Source organism: Lygodium microphyllum, chromosome 19 (assembly GCF_053477565.2).
Source record: "Lygodium microphyllum isolate KBCC chromosome 19, Lygodium_microphyllum_v1.1.10, whole genome shotgun sequence".
Classification (NCBI taxonomy): Eukaryota; Viridiplantae; Streptophyta; class Polypodiopsida; order Schizaeales; family Lygodiaceae; genus Lygodium; species Lygodium microphyllum.
Window position 1 is genome coordinate 39,485,437 of NC_141153.1, and position 21,354 is coordinate 39,506,790.

The following is a 21,354-nucleotide window of genomic DNA, read 5'->3' on the forward strand; positions in this document are numbered from 1 at the left end:
AGCAAACTATCACAATTCACAAAAAACACCTTCACTTTGCTAGCAAGGACAAATCCTTCCTTTCCATTGTCTATTGGTTGAGGTAGAGGCACCATGCTTAGATGGCCTTCCTATATGCTAGACTGTAGGAGCCTAAGTTCCCGCCACCACATGGCACAAGTGGCCACCTTATCACTTGTAGTCGTTGGTCAAACTAAACCTTACTCTCTTGGAGCCAATAAAAAAATAAAAAATCCAATATTGGCCTTTTCAAGTGTTCAAGAAGTTTTGTGGGGGTTTGGAGCCCCTAATTCCATAACTTGATGTTAAGGTAACATAATCATATTTGTACCTTCTTGGGTAAAAAGGTTAGATCTTTTAAAGAACATTTTATTGTGCTAGACATCTACAATAGGTGTGAAGAGAAATCATCCATGTCCATTCATAATGTGTTTGATTGTTGCAAACCTCATAAAGAGATAAAATGAATCTAACTTAATCCATGAAACCACCCATGGAACAGATAACAAATCTAGACCCCTCTCTTATTGTTTTGGGGTCTAAACAACACCCCCAACCCACCCAACCCCCCTTTCTCTCTCTCTGTTTTATACACACACATGTTCGTTTGATTTTATATTTATATATTTATGCATCTCACATATATATAGAGAGAGTGTGTGTGTTTGTGAACAGGTATATGGTTAAGTTGAACGTATGGTGACAAGATGATCCCAGGTTAGCGGGTTGATGAACCCCAGTGGTGAGTGGCACTTGATAACCAGCACACACACACACACACCCCCCTTGAAAATCATACACCAATGCATGAAGTGCAAAGATTCTCATGCACCTTGTCATTACATGGGGCCTGAATTTCCAAAGACTGTATCAAGGCTCAAGCTCAACCTTGCATACTCGTTGGAGACTTGCTGCCATCCTATATACACTTCAGCCACCTGAATCTCTCTCTCTCAAATAACTATACAGTGGTGATTCTGACATGGCTCAGGCTTTCTTCTCTCCCAAACCTCAACAACAGACACAAATCAATGTAACGGTGCACACCAATATCTCAATGAACGATTTGGACAAGAATGGCTTATGAATTCGGGGCGGGGGGGGGGGGGGGGGGGGGGGGGGTGGTGGGTGTGGAATGGTGTGTTGAGATACAAAACTGCCATAATACAATGCGGTTGCTTCGAAGGAGTACAGTGACAACGCGTTCTCAGCACTCTCATCAACTGAGACAATCTGCATTTTGTGTGCACCAACTGCAATTAATGCATGACTTTGAGCAAAATGGAGGTAGTGCCACTCTCAACAAGTACAAGATCATGTCAGAAAATCCCTGAGCTTCCTTGGATCTGGTACTTCCACTTCAGCTGAAAATACCGCATATACAGGTCTATGGTCAGAGAAATTGGATTCTGCTCGGACATACTCGAGCTGCTTTAGCCCTTTCCCATACCACAGAATGCGATCACACCTGAGGAGATGAGCAAAGAAGAAGATCATGCTAACAACATCAACCATAAACTATATTCACATTGCTGCAGCATCTATCTAGTAATTATGTGCCTCACCAAGCCGGTGTGCGCCGCTTTTCACCAAACTTGAGCCTCTCAACGGCGTAGCAGTCTGAACCCATCCTGTATTTATAGGTTGGTGGGAAGCAGATTTTGCCCTCATGCCACCCTTTGAAAACTCGACCTGCTCTTTGTTCAATGTGAAGCTGGAATCATCCCGCCAGACCAAATCAAACTTCAGACAAGTAATACTTGACTTGAATCTGGCAGTAGTTCATATCAACATTGTACCTGATCTCGTTCTAGCAATGTCTCCCAATCACCCCGAGCAAGTAGCAGCTTAGTGGACGTTGAGGAAAGAGCAAGCCGGTAGTTCAAATCTCCAAACCAGAGAATTCGACTGTTCAGTGGTGAAAATCATCTGGTTCAGACTCTTTGGTGCCACTACCATGCATGAATAAAAACAATTGAGTATACTGAAAGCCTGGATTTGACAAAGGGTGAGGGATTGCCCCTCATGGACAAAATGCTCTGTTTGAGCTTAAGGACAGGTGCAGAACAAGGCTTGTTCACTCGAAATGGTAAATGCAAGTTGCAGAAATAGTCACACTTACTCATGATCCAATATAGTGCCAGGTAAGGTTTTCTGAGAGCACTGAGAAGACCGGCGAAAGCGTGTCCTCTTCAGAATAACCGACACATCATAATTCCTTCGGAGCTCATCACCTTCCTTCTCTCCTGATGTCAGGTGGCTACATATGAAGCAGAAAGTGGTCTGATGAAGACAAAGGCTGATAGAAATAGAACCCTACAACAGGTAAAATTGCCTTTTATAAGAGTGTGACCCACTTGGATGATAGAGTGCTAGCTTCACAAAAATTGTCAAAATCCGAATATTTGCCCAATACAACTACACAGTATATCAAAGTTCTGTTTAAACATTACAAGACTTGGGAAAGGCTGCTCAGGTCTGGTTCTTGGCAGACTTTGGTTGCACAATATACCTTGTTCCCCAGATATCCCATGATGCCACACCCAACAGAAGAGATCTTTACATGCTGAACATACTGGCAGAGATCAGCTCTAACCCATACTGACAGAAATATGCCAACCATCCTTTTATTTGCAACCAATGAGAAGTGTGACCTGCTTGACTTTGTCTTGCACACGAGGGAATTGGTACTATAGATGGGAGATAATAATGGGGAATCCCCCCATGTTGATGCTTCCTTATCATCTGACGTCAGTGACCTGAATGAAAAGCCAGATTCAGATCTACCAAAAGATTCATCCAGAATCATCTCTTCTGGCAGAGGAAAGCTGAACTCCACGTTACCATCATCTCCCAACAAGAAGGGATCCACCCTCCTAGTGGAATCTAACATTTCAGCTCCACAACATCCAAGGCTGTCAGAACAGACATATGCCTTCCTGCTAGGTGGAGTCCCAGTGCAATCACTAGTAATGTCAAGAATCTTCTTGTTATTTAAGGCATTCTGAATCAGGTGAAGCCAGCGTATAACAGATGATTTATCATCGGCACCAAGAACATTGCCGGCATTAAGAGGTACAATTTCCTGGAATCTGCACAGGGTAAAACCATCTCCTTGAGCTTCTTCCACAAGAATGAAATACAACAAAACATAAACCTCAGCCTACGGTGGGACTGCATGGGACTCCACGTAAACTACTTTTGAAAACAGAATTACCCTATCACATATATGTCAGCAGGTTCTGTAGAATTAAGCCATAGCTCAAGGTTCATCTTATCTTGTGGAAGTCTTCCACCAACATTCCAAGTCCCGATGAAGACCCTGGAGCACCAAATGCAAGTTACAAAAGTGAGAATCTATCCATCAGCTTGATATACCCGCAGCTAACTCATTCAGCCAATCCGAGAACCCCCCACCTGAAGTGTTGTGTACTGTTGAGATTGGACTTAAGGTCTGTCTGAACTGACAAGGCCGAAGAATGCCTCCGGTGCTGTCCTGTAGATCCAGATGCACACAGCGGTACATAAAAAATCAAAGCACATCGACATGACTTCCACAAGCTACTCTGAAGGGGACAAATTCAGAGATTAGCATACTTGTACAGCTCCAACGGTCATACTCAAGGCCCTGAGCAGAAAAACTGTGCCTTCTAAGGAAGTCTGGCAAAAGACCACAATTTGTAACTATTGTATTTGACATGAAAATTTGCTGCAAAGCACCAATCATTTGACATACATTTTACACCATGTCATGCCTATGATCACAAAGAAAAAGCAACCATAATCTCTAAGATAACCCAAAACACAAGCCACCTCTAGTTAACAAACCTGCATGTACACAGGAGCCTCTTACCGTCTTCGTCTGGCTCGCTTTCTGTTTCAAAGTCTTCATCAGCACCAAAGCCTCCTCCCTTCTTGCGCCTTTGCTTGAGCAAACTCTTCAAATAAAATTTGGGCCAAAGGAACTGCATGCTCAAAATCGCAACATCAGCACAACCGATACAAGCAAGCAATCAAGGTGCAAACAAGGGTGGATTTAGTACAGATCTCACCTTACTGTGCTTACTTCGCATCATGTAGCATGAGAGTCCGGAGGCAATGAAAGCTTATCAGCAAGATAACCATTCACAAGCCCCTCACTGAGCGTTGCTCCGAAAGACGGCATTGAGCTTCTTGAGATGAAACTGCACAACGATTCAGCACCATAAGTTGGGTGCAGAGAGCACAATGGTATTGAGTGTAGAATATTGGAGCCCACTTCATGGGCAACAGCACATTACCATTAGGCTGGATTGAGATCCCTTCCTTGAATTGTGAGTTCCAGCCAGCAGAATGTTGGAACAAGGGCTTAATTATTGGCTGGGTAAGCCATAGAGACTGTGAGGGGTTAATCTTGGAAGGCACATACAGAGCGAATCAAAGCAGATTTCAGGGAACCCAGGCTGGTTTCAGTGAAGACAAGCAAAGCCATGCCATGACTCTGCTATACACCATATTCAGTGCTACATGTATTCCCTGAAGCTTGCAGGCCTGCCATGAACACATGAATCTGACCCACATTACATGCTGACGACCGTGCCAATCCTGCGCACAGTAGCAGAGTGACCGCACTCCGCACGTGCGGGCAGCTCCAGCTGGAGCTCGGCCTAGATTCAGAGCCGCAGAGAGGCAGGGCTTCTCTGCCAACAAGTCAGGCAGGGTGTGTCCGAAACAGGAAAAATCTGTGCTGGGTCCAAAACAGGGCAAGAGCAGACGTCGCTGTAAATGGGCGGGATCTCCAATCCTGAATCTCGTTATGAAGAAGGTTTTTGTCAGTGGATAAGACCTCTCTGAAGAAGCGATTGGGGAGCTTTGGTAGCTGCACCAGAAAGGAAGTATGGACTCTAAAGAACAGGAGAGTGGCGAGAGGGGAAAGCCAGAGAGGAGGATGTTAAAGAAGCAGATGATGGGAAAGGAAAGGAGAAAGACGAAGAGAGAAGAAGAAAGACGATGAGGCAAGGCTGGAATGTTTCTGATTGTCCGAGGAAGAAGAGACCTGGAGACAGACAGAGACAAGGAGAGAGGGAGAGAGAGAGAGAGAGAAGGTTGAAGGAAGGATGGGCATTCTGCACTCGTCAATCTTTTGGCACGACCTTCTGATGATTGGTTCACATCCAAGTACCCCTGCAGGCTGCAACCCATATGCTAAAGATTACAGCGCACACAAGCAGACATGAATGCTTAACATCTCTTTTTTTATTCACCCACTTATTTATTTGTCTGTTTACTCATTTTTCCATCAATATTCCCAAAATTTTCCGTCTTGCTAAAAAGCCCAAATGGAAAATTCGAATATTTTTAGCTCTCCAACCGCGAAATCCTGCTTGAAATTATTCTTTTTACTTTTTCCATATTCAAAGAAAAGCAAGGTTGTCTGACTGCCTGCACCTTTGTACAAATTTAATCTCGTTTTCCTACACAATTTTACTATTTCGTTAAAAGATTATAATTGATAATTGATGGTTTCCTATCTGAGAGATTTATCTGTTCAGAGCGAGCTTCCATGGAAGCTTGGGCATTTGTCTTTGGCCCCTTTCAATTAATGCGTAGCTGTGTGTGCACATTTCTGCAGAAAACAACTGTCTTCCTTGAGAATACCTGCGGCAGACCTTTGTCTCGCAGCAATCATGTTTCCTCTTGAGAGCCCCATTGAACTGGAGTTGTGACACACGCAACAGAAATTGTTTGTTCTTCTTGCACTCGTCGTAAGAGTAGCGTGTTAAGGGGCCACATTCACTTGAACTCCATACTCCATAAGACTTCATGAAAGTGAAATAAGTACCCCCTTGTGACCCCCCGAGGGCTAGGTTGCACTCAAGGCTAGGAGCTGAGTTGCACTCCAAGCCACATGGTGAGTGGTGATACCTTCACCCTACACTATTTTATAGAACTTCAAACGACAGCACTTAACTCACTTGGCTAGTTAAGAGCAATGTGGTGTGTTTTTAGCATGTGAAGGGGCCATGTTGACTTGAACTCTATACTCCATAAGACTTAAGAAATGTGAAATAAGTACTGCATCGATCCCTCGAAAAAGATAGTGCTTAATTCACTCAACTAATTACAAGCAATGTGGTGTGCTTTTGGTGCATAGAATGGATGCAAGATGCAAGGAGAGGGAGTACCCTTGAATCAATCATTAGCTGAGCATCTTGCAGCCCAAAGAAAGGGAGTGAGCTTAAATCAATTGTCACACACATCTAGCACCTGATATGGGTTTTGTTCTCTCTCTCTCTCTCTCTCTCTCTCTCTCTCTCTCTCTCTCTCTCTCTCTCTCGGTCTCAAATCAATCATGTAAGATAGCCCTACAACTAACAAAGAAAACAAAGACATTGTAAGGAAGCCCTCAGCAAAGAAAGGGTGCTACAACCCCAACTTATCAAAGTAACAAGAATGGCAATGGCCATCTCAACTCCAACAATGATGCAACATATGAACTATGCAAGGAGGAGCCTCAAAAAACTAAGAATCAAGTAAATTCTTGATTTGCCTAGGCTTGGAATGTTTAAACCAATAAATGTATACTAGTAAAGATCTTCGGCTCTTGTCATACTTCCCAACTCCCTATTGAAGTTCTTAGGTCATGGATCAAAGAGAATTGGAATCCCATAAAATTTCAGGTCCTCTAACTCCCCAACTAGTAGTACTGATTTTTCTCATTTGGGTCGTATCACATGGCCATTAGTGTGTTATGAAATGTACTTTGAAGCTCTCACCCAACTCTATTCAAATAGCATGAAAATTTTGGCCCTCATGTTTCCAAACCCACAAAGATTCTAGCCTAGGGTGAATTCATGGATCTCCCAAACCACATGTATCCCTACCTCAATTCATTGACTTTCCCCTTAGGAAAAATATTGGGGAAAAGGCTTCATTCTACCATCAACCAGTGATGGCATGTGCAAGCTTTGGTGGAAAATTTTTAAAACATGGACAAAAGAGTATACAGCAATTCAAAAGTCTCATGTGTAGAGTTAGGGACTTGAGTATGGTGAAGCTTCATCTATTTTCTTCTTTTCTCTTCATCCCCATCCCTTTGTGATGAGTTGAGTTCTTGAGCAAGAGTGTGTGGTGTTGAGTGTTTGAGGGATGTACAACATGAAGCTCTTCTTCATCTCTTCATCTCCTCTCATTCATGGCATCAACTCCTCTCAAGCGTATGTATGACAATGAAAGTAAGGAGGCAAGCAAGTGAGTATGTGCATGGATCATGTGTGTGGCTTGCCGATACAAATGGCAATGACATGGTAAGTATTGGTAAATATCCTAGCTACATTACATTGAGTTGTTAGATTCAAGTGCATGTGTGAGTAGGCTAGGTGAGAGATGGCTATGGCTTCATGTATCAGACCCTTTAATGAATAAAAGCATGTCCAATGGTCCCAATGTTGAGCTCATATGGTGCAATAGGTGAAGTGAAATCCATCCCCACTAACTCTACATTGCACTTGGTGGTAGTGCAAATAGTGGAGTTACCTAGACCTCCACCTCACCTTGCAACATGCTAAGAAAAGTAGGATGCTATCATAGGGTTATTATGAATGAAAGTATGAAAGTTAGAAAGTCAACCCAACCATTATCCAATTGTATGGGTGTGTTTGCAATCAATGCCGAAAAGCTACCATTTCACAACCTTGGTGTGACCACAATCCTTCAAAAACATATTTTAACTCTGTGTTTCCCCAATGGACCCAAGAGCAACCTAGCTCTTATGTTGGTTTGGGCTAGATCCCCACGTATTCTAGTAAATACATTTTCTTTTAAATATAATTTGAAGTCATTTTGAGCCAATGCTCACAAAAGCTAAGATATGTAAAGTGAATTCTAGAAATTTTGAAGAGGCCTTCAAATTTATAGAGGAAGATTTAAAGCTTTGAACTTTACAGAATTTTGAAGTTTACAAAAGTGAGATTCCAAGTGAAGAGGAGGCTGCTTCCATTTTGACCAACATGAGGAATGCCATCATCCTACCCTGAAGTTAATTTAAAAATCACTCTTTCAACAAGGAATAGCCATAGTCTACCTCTATCACTAATAGTAATTATTAGGGCTAGATCCCATGCAGGTCAATTAGGGCAACAATACGCGTGTGTTGTAACTTGATTACCACAACTTGTGTAAGTCAATTTGACCTACATGTGTCATGGCTCTTATGCAACTTTTGATCCTATTTAGAAGTTAGGTTTCCAAAATACAATTCATTTATCTTTTAATTTAATACATTAAGATCTCCTCCAAAAGAAAAGTCAAATGGATATAATTTGATTCTGGAATCCCTCCAAACTTTTGATGTAAAGTTCATTAGAGGTAGCCCATCTGACCTTGGACTCTTACCATTTGTAAAGGTTAACAATTGTGTGCTTGAGTTCTTCATCATCTAGGGGTTATCTCAAGAAGTGATGCTAAAGATTGTGGGATGATGTTGGGCCTAGTACGAGCTATCCTTGCATGGCCATAGTCTTGTCAAATCACTCACGGGAGATATACTAAATTGTTACTTTTTCTTCACTGAGAGTGGTGGATGTAGCAAACTTCCCTATCCTTTTGTTATTGATTGAGTAGAACATTTCCTTAGTGGGCCTATCAACCTTGCCCACCCACCCAGATTTCCTTTTAACATCATAGCTTTCTTCATGGAAGTTCAAGCCTAATCTCCTACCTATTTCAATGTTTATGTGATATTTAAAAAATACATAGCACCTCCCTAAACAAGAAATGGAGAATGGACTAGATTGGGAGTTGGTGGAATTATAGTTTCTCTAAACTCTATTTCTATTGAATTCCACCATAGATCTCATGCCTTCAATGGCTCATTCTTTGCAAATGTCTATGGACAAGTAAGAGGGCCTTTAAATTGAACATAGGGAATGGCCCTTGTCCAATATGTAAATTACCATTGGAAACCCTTCCACCCAGTCATAAACTGCCCCTCCAATGAAGCCTACATGGAACATTCTGCATAAGCTTATTTACAAATGGCACATATATTCAATTTCTTGGAAATCGTTGCTTCTAGGAGAAGCTAGTGGCATTCCCCCACCAATACGGAGCTAGTTGAGAGGTTCATGGAACATATGGTTAAATAGGGCTAAATTTTTGTTTAACAATCATAAGTCCAATATTCTATCAAATCTAATCTAGGGATTCCTTTTTCATGCATCTAGACAAAATAACAAATTTGAGGTAGAACAAGAGAATAGTAAAATGAAAAGTATTGAATTGAGAAATTCAAATCCTCTATTGGATCTTGACAGTACAGATGAGGAAAGCATGAAGTATCTTTTGGAGATGAAAGCGTAACTTATTGCAGAAGTTGAGTTATCTAATGCTTGATGCTCCCCTAATAAGTATTAAGATAAAGTTGTGGATAAGGACAAAAGTTTGGATAAGATAAGGACAAATCAGTATGTGGACAAAAGGATCTCATAGATATCCACTTTGTAAATATCTCAAATATTTAGAGATAAAACTCACCTACCTCATTTAATGTACCTTGTATAAATACAACCACTAGCAATGAAATGCTCAATTGCAGTTCACTCCTTTCTCTATATTGTCTCTATCTCTTATTGTGCCATTATCCTCTAATCTACAAGTTCCTGGTTTTCACTACATGGTTTCAGAGCACCAGGTCCTATCTTTCTAGCTCATCATACTCTCCTCAAATTCACAAACTACTTGTCCTCCTTTACTCTCATTCTTCCAATGGCTCTCATCAATGCCACTACCTCCTACAACCGACATATCAAGATCGACAAACTCAATGGTAGCAACTATCAAGTGTGGAAGCTAAGGATGGAGCTTTACCTATCTCAAGCAAACCTATGGAATATTATCAATGGCAAGGAAGACTGCCTTGAACAAGAAGGAGCAAACAAGGAAGATTGAATGCAAAGAGATGCAGTTTAGAGAATGGAAATACTTGTCCATTGTGGAGATCGACAAGTACAACTAGTGAGAACAATACCCACTGCAAAAGATATTTGGGAATTCTTCAACAATACATATGAACACACATATATTGTTTATCAAATGACCATGTTTAGAAAACTATCTACTGCCACTATGCATGAAGATTAGTCTACCACTAAGTTCTTAGAACAGTGGCAATCTTTACTAGATGAAACCATAATATCTGGTTTAGTCATCTCAGAAGAATTACAAGCCATGTTTCTACTCTCTTCCCTACCTCTATCTTGGAGAGCCTTTATTACTACTCAAACTTCCACTGATAAACTCAAGCTTCAGACCACTGATTAATAGAATCAAGTAAGAGTAAGTCATGAGAGATACTCTTTCTACTTCTTCAAATCAAGAATCCAAGGCTCTAGTTGTAACTACTTGCAACCCAAGACATCCTTACAAAAGAACTCAACACTTTCATCAAAAGCCGAAGTTTTCTTCTCGGTCTAATTTCAAAGGGATTCTTGGTAATCCTCAACATAAGCCCAACTCTTACCAGGTCTTCTCAATCCCTATCCTTAACAAAAAAACCCTCATTATCATCTCATATGTAATGCTTGCAAAAGGCAAGGTCATATTGAAAAGGATTGTCGTAAAAAAAATAGATTCAACAAATATCAATCAAAAGGTCAGTCTCACTTTGTTAGCATCGACAATTATGACATAGAAGAGGAACTAGAAACAATCATCAGCCTAGCCACAAGTGTTTGGGCACCTTACTCCAACTCCAAAGAAGAATATACATGGTTTCTAGATTCTAGAGCTACTCATCATATGACCTTTCACAAGGAATGGTTAGTCAACTTCAAAGAGATCTCTACTCCACTTCGTGTTGCCATGGGGGACAACAACATTCAACAAGCTTAAGGCTATGGCACAATTCAAGTGGAGCTTCCCTCCAATCACATAATCAAGGTACACAGAATCTATTATGTTCCCAATCTCAAGAAAAATCTATTAAGTATCAGTGAGCTCACTTCTCAATCCTCTCTCATTGCTCACTTCTATAAAGACCGCTGCATCTTACATCTACTCTCACCTTCTCTCAAACTTACCTACCCCAAAGTAGGTCGACTTTATACACTTGGGGGTATTCACTACTACAATCTCTTTCAAATGCTTAAGCTAACTCCACTTCACTCACAAGTCTACCACAGAATGCACTCTAGGCTTGGTCATACCTCTCAGAACGTTCTCCAACAACTTATTCACAAATATTCCTTATCCCAAATCTTACTCCATTACGACTCAACCACTTCAATTAGTACACTCCAACATTTGTGGTCCAATAAATCCTGTATCTCTCACTGGCGCAAAATACTTTATGGTGCTTATTGATGATTATTCAAGGTATACTATTGTATATTTTCTCACGAGGAAGTCACAAATCTTCTCCAAGTTCCAAGAATATAAGGAAGCAATTGAAAATAAGCACAAGTTACGACTCAAAGCTCTTCATACAGACAATGGAGGAGAATATACTTCAAATGAATTCGAAGATTATTGCAAGGCCTTTGGCATTCAACATGAGCTTACCATACCACATCATCCACAACAAAATGGAGTTGCCGAAAGAAAGAATCGTACACTACTCAATGCCGGAAGAGCTATGCTATCACTAGCTCATCTAGGTAAAGACTACTGGGAGGAAGCAATTGCTACTGCAACATATCTTCAAAATAAGTTGTATTCCAACTCCCTACAAAATAATACTCCTTATGGATTGTGGTTTAGTCACTCTCTTGACTTATCACATCTTAAAGTCTTTGGATGCACTGCATTTCTTGTCAATAAAGATCACAAATCCAAGTTTTCTCCTAGAGCCACACAACTTATTTTTACAGGATATGGAGAGCCACATGGTCACAAGGCCTATCGCTTCTATGATCCAACTGACAAAGTCTTTATTTATGGCCGAAGTGCCATCTTTTATGAAGATAATCTTCTTCCGTCCAACACCACAAAATGTCCATCTCTCACACTTTTACCCATCAACGAATCTCCGACATTAAACATGCCTCATAAAAATCCAAACATATCTTCGACAGAATCCTCTTCTTCCAGCTTAGGCCACAACAACTCTTCACCTTTATCATCACCCTTATCTCCTTTTAGAGGTTCAACCCTCATCTCCAAAATCTTCAAACCTTATTAAAATTTTCAGAAGCTATTAAAGCTCCAGCCCATTGACCAGCGAAAATAACGCATGCTGTCCATCCAAACAATGAAAAAATCACGCCTGTTGTCCATCCAAATGGCGTTGAATGTCAAGAAGCAACTTGCGCCACGCAGCAGCAACCATCGTCTTCACAAGATGGCACACATCATATCAGCTCTTCGAACTGTCCAAAATTGCCAGTCCATGGCAAGCAGGTACAATCGTCTTCAATCACAATGAAATAGCAGCAATTGGTGCACCATTGTAGCTTGATTGCTGCCTATCCAAGCAATCATCTTGCCACCATTTGCAATAAATAGATTCACACTCTGCCCAATACTCTATTATCTCCACAACTTCAAAGCTCCCAATATGAAGGAGAAAATCTATATAATCATTAGGTTTCCTATCTTCCACAAGCTTCATTTCCTCATGAAAACTTGACTCCTCTCCATGCCTCTACTCCCAACTTAGCTTCATCGACTAATGAACAAAAACATCGAAGGTCTGGTCGCATAGCTGCAATGTCTTCAACATCAAGCAATACTTCTCCTATGGCTCTCATTGTTACGACTCTACGGCCTCCATCTCTAGCTTCTACATCAATGCCAATTACTCTATTCAGTACTTCCGACTCCCACATTGAAGAGGTACAATCACAATCAACTCCTTGCTTCAAAAACTTACATGATCTTCATCTTCAGGCCAACATTGCCCTTGGCCAAGCTCAAGATTCACCTCCAATCACCATTCTCTAAGCTCCAATTTTTCCTATTGTTACTCAAGCACTTCAAAGTACTGAAGTCTCTCAATGGCAAGCTGCAATGCTTGATGATACAAAGCTCTACTTCACAATAACACTTGGAAATTGGTACCCCTTCCTCCTAGAGAATCTGCAATAAGCTGCAAATGGGTACTTCGCAAAAAGCTCAAACCAGATGGCTCCATCGACAAGTACAAAGCTTGACTTGTGGCTCGTGGTTTCGAAGAAATTGAAGGCCTCCATTACGAAAGTACATTCTCTCCTGTACTTTCTTTGTCCTCTTTACGGGTATTACTCTCCATGGCAGCTCATTTTAAATTAATTCTTCACCACATTGATGTCAAAAGTGCCTTCTTGCATGGTCACTTAGAAGAAAAAATCTATATGTCTCAACCACCAAACTTTTTTGATCCCAAATTTTCTACACACGTTTGCCTACTCCATAAAGCTCTTTATGGACTAAAACAGGCACCAAGGTAGTGGCACGCTCATATTCATTCTCACTTATTACACCATGGCTTTTGGAGGCTAGAAATAGATCACAACATTTATACTCTTCTTCAGGGCAACATTGTCATTATCTTAGGTCTCTATGTTGATGACATTCCTATTCTTGCCAACTCTCTTCACGCTACGTCCAAATCCAAAACTATAATAACTTCAGAGTTTTCTATAATAGACTATGTTCCTATGCATTACTATCTCGGCATTGAAATAGAACAATCACCCACATCCATCAATATGCATCAACATACCTACATTATGTCTATTCTCTCCCGTTATTCCATGCTAAAATGTAATCCTATGGTCACTCCACTTGCCCAAAATCTCCAATTGAATCCATCCTCATCCCATTCTCTTTCAACTGACCAAGCTCGTGAAATGGAGACTATTCCTAATATGGAAGCACTTTGATATATTCGATATCTAATTACTTGTACCCATCCAGATTTATCTTATGCAGGACATGTTCTCTCCAAAGCCATGCATCAACCCACTTATGAACATTGAAAGTAGCTCAAACAGGTCTTACGATATCTAAAGGCAACATCAAATGTGGGAGTTTGTTTTTCAAAAGATAGTAATGATTTTCTTTTACGGGCCTATTCCGATGAAAACTGGGGTAGTGACCTTGCTACTCGAAGATCTCTCACTGGTTTTATCATTACTCTAGCAGGAGGTCCCATCTCTTGGAGCACCAAACAACAACACTTTATAGCACTCTCTACTACTAAAGCCGAATATGTGGCATGCATCATGGTTGCTTAAGAAATAATTTATATGAAGAAAGTCTTGGAAGACATCAGTTTTGGGTATCAGCCTCAGCAAATTCCAATCTTCACCGACAATAAAGCATCAATCTCTGTCATTCAAGGACCAAAATTAAGCATCAAACTCCACCATATTGATATGAGATATCATTTTGTATGAGAATTAGTTGAAAGTTCCCATATCATCCTTCAATATGTACCATCATGTGACAATGCTATTGATTTCCTCATCAAATCAGTTCCTCACTTGAAGCACAAAATTGCCATGCAAATCCTTTGCATGATCTGATCGGGAGGGGAAAACATCTAGTTAAATTGATGAATTCAATGTAATCTTTTATTTTCTCTACAGATACCTATGGAATCCTTTTGAGGGGGGATGTTAAGATAAAGTTGTGGATAAGGATACAAGTTTGGATAAGATAAGGACAAGTCAGTATGTGGACAAGAAGATCTCATAGATATCCACTTTGTAAATATCTTAGATATTTAGAGATAAAGCTCACCTACCTCATTTAATGTACCTTGTATATATACAACCACTAGGAATGAAATGCTCAACTACAGTTCACTTCTTTCTCTATATTGTCTCTATCTCTTATTGTGCACATTATCCTCTTATCTGCTAGTTCCTGGTGCCTCATGGTCACACCAACAAGGGCATGGAGATAGAATTGTGTTGCTTTTGTTAGAGGCCGCCATAGATGCATAAAAGAAAATGAAGTGATTGGATACAAAGGACAATGATAAGCAAAAAGAAGTAATCAACAAAGAGCAATACACTTATCTCGACTATCATGGTGCTACCATGTTAGCAAGGATATTTGGGGGTTTCACTAACCCTACTACCCTGGCTTGTCGGCTTGGGTGTAGCCAAGCATTAGTGGGGAAGTGGGATTTCATTCCCCCTTCTAATGCTAGGTGTGATTGGCCCTTAGAGTAGATTCCTTAGGGAATATAGCTCATTTGGTTTAGGTGAGTGCTTGTGTTCCTCACGATCTCCGGATCAATTCCTTTTGACTCGAGCTCATAAAACTATGACATTTGCCATCTCTTGGGATGGCCCCATGAGGTATTGGACGATGGCCCAAATAAAAACCCTAAACATGGCATGCATTAGGAAGATAGTGATACCCATTAAAAAATAGCTACTTTTTGTAAACAAGCAATAAGCCTGGGTAAGCCCCAACTGAATCGAACAATGGCAAATATGTAATGTCTTTTGTTTTCCCCCCTTGGTTTCGCTTTTACTGTAGTGCAATCACCGCTTTTTCTTTTAAAAACGTTCGAAGGTGAAAGGTTAGGTTTTTGCGTATGTTACACAAAAACAAAAGGTTTTAGCGAGCGGCAGTAGTCATGCGAAAGGGAAGGGCGGGGGGTTGGGGCCCGATGGTGGGGCCCGGGGGGGGAGGAAGCGAAATAGGAATCAGGATGCGTCGACGGTCGCCCTGTGGCCTGTCTGCTCTTTGACATGACACGGATAAAAGGATAATAAATATTCCGGGGAATTTCTGGAATCTGGGCCTGGTGAAAAAAAACAAAAGGGGCCGCAGGGGGTGTTCTCGGCCAAAATTGCCAGGCAGGCTAATGAGGAGGAGTCAGGGCCTGTACTGTTAATGATTATTTGAAGCCCCAGAAAATCCTCGATAATGATAATTAAAAAATATTCTCTTTCTCCCAAAACTTTTTCGCCTGCCGACGTGGTCGCCAAATATGCGGGGCCCGCCCACGTAGGTTCCTGTTATCTTTTTTAAATTCGTGTTTTTTTTGAAAAAAAAAAAAAAAACCTCCCTGTGGACCAATGTTTGTGGTCCGTTGACTGTGGAAAGTGACGGCGGGCGGCCCCAGCCACTCCGTCTCCTTCCCTTATGTAGCTGACGCCGCCTGACGGCGCAAACAGTCCCAAAGTCCATAAATGTAAATAACCCTAATTGATAATGGCTGGTTTTAACTTTTACTTTAGGCCCCCCGGCTTTTCCATTTAATTGCGTGCTTTGCTTTTTAACTTTGCTAATCGCTTGCCACCTTGCCATGCGGACATGCGCTCCCGTTGCTTGGCATCACTAAAGTGCGTCCCTATGGCCCTGTCCAAAGCCCTTGCCCAAACCCCAACAAGTCACATCTCTAGTAGTGTAAGAGCCCATACATGCATAAGTCCCTCAACTTGCACGTCGGTTCGCACGTTCAAGTAACCCGTGCCCGCGTAGTTCAAAGGAACAGACTACATGCTGTCATGTGATGAAAAAAAGGCATGCAAAAGAGAGAAAAATAGGCCTAAATTTAACAAGAGAGAACATTGAGCGTAGGAGATAGATTGTCAAAATGAGCAAGAACATGCCAGCAAGCGAATTAATACATACCATATCTTCATTATCTTGGTAAGTAAAGAGAGTATTCACTATTTTTTAGGGTACTCCATTTAGTAGATTCAGTTTTGTTTTTCGAAGAAACTAGGTCTGTTAACTTTGTCAACCTCACCAGCATTTATGTTGACTACATTGACTTGCATAGGTTAATTCACTTATGCAAACACTGCCACATGCATGACCATTGACTTGTACAAGTGGCTCATATGAACTATTGGTCACCAAACCATGTGCAAGTTATAGTAGTGAATTCAAGGAGACAATTCAAAATCATTGTTTCATCATGAGAGTCTTCAAGCACCCAATGGAAGCCATCATATCAATGAGACTTGTTGTGGTTAAACCAAGTACGTCAAAAATTATTATGCAATATTGTCTAGTCCATAAGATGGCATATCATATCACAAGTCCTCTCTCAAACCATAACTTTGTGCCTAAAATTGATGGGTCACTTGTCAAGCTTCAAGATAACACCCTATCTATTAGTGTTGTGTCTGTAGAAGCTCAAAGAAAGTACATGTCTAAACTCTTGTAATCTAGAAGTTCATGAGAGGCCCTTGAATTCAACAAGTTTTTGAAAGAAGTAGAACTCATGTGAATCAAAATTCAATATCCATGGACTTGCCCATGCCATCACTTGGCTTTTAGGTCTCAAAGTTTATAGAGGACCATCTAAGTTGATGGTGATAAAACATTTCTCAAATTACAAATTCTTTAGTTAAAAGGGTGAATTGCAAAGCTACATATTTAATTGCATGTTTCAATAGGATTTTGAGTTTGAACCAATTTCATGAGCTTTATTACATGTATGATTTGCATGTTTGTGAGTAGCCAACTAATGTCTCATATAAGCTTATGTGAAATTCGAATGCACTAGCTAGGTGTATCTCGTACTTTATCCCCCCAACCCCCCATGGTCAATGTGCTCTCCTCAATGTCTAAGGACCATCACCACTGTTCTTATTCTTTTCGTCCTTACACCGATTAGATGGTTACTTAAAAGTGTTCACACCAACACAAAGTAGATGTCCACTTCATGTGTTAAAGCTAAACCACAATGCTTATGTTCACACCAAATACAAAACAGCTGGTTGCACTATGTTTGATTATTGTGAAGCTCACTACAAAATGGATCCACATTCACAAGTGAATATGATATGATAACAAAAGTACATCCTCTTTTGGTACACTTTTATCAAGTTTCTTTCATATAAGACCACATTTTGGGTAAGGTAAATTAGTTATAAATGCTTTGCATTGTTTTTTGGGCATAACGTAAATTCAAGTAGTTGGGCAACTTGATCCGCAATTCAACTTCGAACGGGCCCTAACTTACTTGCATGATCTTGCCCAAAAGCTTTGGGATAGGAAAGGTTTCAAATACGTTAATAGGTGATGCTAGTGTGTAGCTAAGTAGATAAAGATTATTCAACTAGCCATTCGGCAAGCTTAAGTAGGTTTTCCATCCTTACTTTCCACACATTTGCAAAATTGGTTAGGTGTACTATCTTGATAGTTGCCAAAGGTGATGTGACTCATTTAATTTGTCAAAACTAGTCATATTATCCCTATCTCCCTTCTCTTTAATCTGCGATACTCAAGTTAGTCTATATCATAAATTATTTAAACATAAAATACTAGCATTACATACAAGGGGAGTTGATTAAACCATCTACAAGTTTACATATATTATAGAGCTATTTTTGAAAGATTTTGCCACTTCTAAAATCTAAGCCTCAAAATGCATAATAGGTAAGTTGAAGCATTAAATACTTCATGGGCATTGCAAAACTATGTGAGCATACATGTCTTATGAGGTGTAGTAGACGTGCACATGTAAGGATATGATATTCCTTGCATAAATGGCTTGGTTACTTGTTGAGGAGCACTTAGGCTCATGAAAGAATGCTAATATGATTTTCAAGTATTGTTCATGTGAGAAACTAGGATTCCTTGGATTCTTCTAAAGCCATCATGTGAGCCCTTTTCTTGATTTTAACTTGTCTTTATTGATTATGTGAGCCTTTGCTTTCTTCTATATTCCTTTAGTATCCCATCACTTCTACTTTGCCTTGACTAACTATATGTTTAACATTTGTTTTAAGACATTGCATTTTAAGGCTTTATCCTTGTTTGTTCGTGAGAGGCATTAAATATTTCATGGCCATTGCATAACTATGTGAGCATGCATATCCTTATGAGGTGTAATAGACGTGCACATGTAAGGATATGATATTCCATAAATGGCTTGGTTACTTGTTGAGGAGCACTTAGGCTCACTAAAGAATGTTGATGTGATTTTCAAGTATTGTTCATGTGAGAAACTAGGATTCCTTTGATTCTTCTAGACCCATCATGTGAGCCCTTTTCTTGATTTCAACTTGTCTTTATTGATTATGTGAGCCTTTCCTTTCTTATACATTCCTTTAGTATCCCTGCTTTGCCTTGACTAGCTATATGTTTAACATATGTTTTAAGACCTTGCATTTTAAGGATCTATCCTTGTTGTATGTAAATTTAATGCAAACAAACTACGTGCTTTGTGGCTTGACCACACAAAACTCCATGAAAATGGAGTGTGCTTCGCACTCTAAGACATGCTTCACTTGGTAATAGGGTTTTTAAAACCCTAAATACTCCACACATAGGCATTATAATTTGTTATTACACTCACACTAAATACAGTTATACAATATAGTTTAACTTTGTGGAAAACTCTTGCACATGTGTGTTGGTATTTCAAGGTAAAGCACACACAATATATGATAAAACATAAAGCATTGGGAGATAAGATATTATTTTAAAAACAAACAAACTAGTAAAATTAAACAATTAAGAAATAAAATGTTCAAAAATGAACTATTTATAAACCAAAACATAAAGAGAAGATAGAGAAAGTAAAGCAAAAGACATAGATAATAAATATTTAAGAAGAAAGTATTAAGAATTGAATTAAAGAGAGAGAATTATTGGTTATTAATAAATAAAAACAGAGAGAGAGAGAGAGAGAGAGAGTGTGTGTGTGTGTAACGTGTCCACTAGTATCATCCAGGACACGTCTTCGCAGTCCATCGGAAAGGATGCCTAGAAAGCTCCGCCCGGCACTCCCAGGGAATGTTACGGGGTTTGCGATCTAGGGCTTTCCGCGTCTCCCACGTAGTGGAAGTATTCTAGCCATTCCCACCTAGGATCGATCGGAATTTGGGTTTTCCTGATTGGTCATTTCCTAACAGCAACTAGCGTCGGACCCAAGCGAATTACTTTACGTAGAAACGCCAGGTCCGAGGCGGATTCATGTTGCACTTGGTTCAAAGAGAATGGGAAACGAGAGGGATGCAAAGCTCAACCTCTCTGCCATAAGGCATAGTCCCATTCCGTCCCCCTAAAACAACGTAAATCGGGTAAGACATAACTCTAGGTCATCGCTTTCGTTGTTCCTGTCCTTTGATGATCATCCCGCTGTTCTTCGAGATTTGAGAAAAGTTCCCGGCCAACCGGGACCACCCAACCGTAGGAGGGGACCCATGGCCTATCCTCCGCACTTTCCTCGGTTTGTTTTAGTTATGTAATTATCTAACACATTAATTGGACATGTAACAATCAACTTCTTTAATTAATCCGTTAAGCACTGGTTCTTTCACGAAATCTTATCACGTGACATGAAAAAACAATATCAGACAAGTTCTTTATTAATATCTCATCATATTTATCATTGAAAAACAAGGAGTTCCGCCCGTAGGCTTGTCCATAATCCGCCCGAAGGCTATCCAGCAATCCACAGGGATCACTATTCCAAGTTTCCGCCTGTAGACTAGTATACGGGCCTCGAGATCCAATCCCGAGTCATGTTAGCCTCTTGCGCAGGACCCGGAAGGTGAGGGATTTACAGCCAGAGCCCCCCCTGGCACCCAAGCGTCCTCCTGCTCTAAGTAGTGCTCAACGGAGAGACCTCTCGCGCCGGGTTTGGTCCACATTCCCGGCGCGGTCAACAACCCCCTTGGTTAGGGTCAAGCATGCAGTCGGGGGCAACTGAAGGTGCCTCTCCCTTCAGGCCTTCAACCTGAAGTATATATATTCATTTAATTTGTAATTCGTAAATCAAACAATGCTCTAAAATATCTAGCAAGCACAAACATTTCCATTAATCGATCTTGTTGTTGGTAAACTGCTAAGGAAGGAATCTTTCCTTTTAAATGCATCTAGCACTCGATCCGGGGTGCCTTGCAACTTGGCAAGATCCTTTATATTCTGGGTTAGGGCGTACCCTATTAACCCAACTTGGTCAACCCTAAAGTTCATTGGATACTTTAGTTTTCAGTTTTTAACCTTCATTATTTAGAAGGATATCAAAGAATACATCCTTTTGCAAGATAACTTGCGTAAGGATCCGCCATCCTTTTTGAGGGTATTCAACCTTTCTTCTTGTGAATCAATCACAAGACCATATGATTTCGTACTTGCAGCGCAAACTATGCGATAGTGGAGTTACAAAACAATCCGTTTTAGTTTCTTTAAACTGACGTTTGTCAGTCCTAGGGTTTCTTAGCTTTTATTATTTTCTTTAAGAACCTCAGGGACAAACCCTAGTTTTTTTTTTTGTTTACGATTTACTGACCCTACAATCAGGGAAGGTGGGCAAGTATTTAAGGTATAAACGTTTCTTGGATTTTAAATTATTCCCAATGAATATTTCGCAGCATAGGTATTTCTAAGTTTATGTTAATTCGATTAACTTTTAGAAGGTAATATCGAGATCACCTCGGCACGATTTGTTATCTATGTGACAATTGATTT

General features: G+C 40.4%; 1 protein-coding gene across 4 annotated transcripts; it reads right to left on the reverse strand.

Moving 5' to 3' along the window:
- Window positions 1–601: 601 nt before the first annotated feature.
- On the reverse strand, window positions 602–5,206 carry LOC148019772 (type I inositol polyphosphate 5-phosphatase 4-like). Of its 4 annotated transcripts, XM_087699935.1 has the most exons (11): window positions 4,281–5,205; window positions 4,053–4,184; window positions 3,854–3,965; window positions 3,598–3,660; window positions 3,418–3,496; window positions 3,218–3,322; window positions 2,513–3,092; window positions 2,123–2,316; window positions 1,800–1,908; window positions 1,566–1,714; window positions 606–1,468 (listed from the first exon to the last, which is right to left on the reverse strand). In XM_087699935.1, the coding sequence occupies exons 2-11, from the start codon at window positions 4,074–4,076 to the stop codon at window positions 1,315–1,317; spliced, it is 1,569 nt and encodes a 522-aa protein (XP_087556061.1). In that variant the 5' UTR covers window positions 4,077–4,184; window positions 4,281–5,205; the 3' UTR covers window positions 606–1,314. The 4 variants fall into 4 exon arrangements, with proteins under 4 accessions (XP_087556064.1, XP_087556062.1, XP_087556063.1 ...); XM_087699936.1 differs by lacking the exon at window positions 4,281–5,205 and having other exon boundaries at window positions 603–1,468; window positions 3,598–3,709; window positions 4,053–4,183; XM_087699937.1 differs by lacking the exon at window positions 3,598–3,660 and having other exon boundaries at window positions 604–1,468; window positions 4,281–5,206.
- Window positions 5,207–21,354: the final 16,148 nt, after the last annotated feature.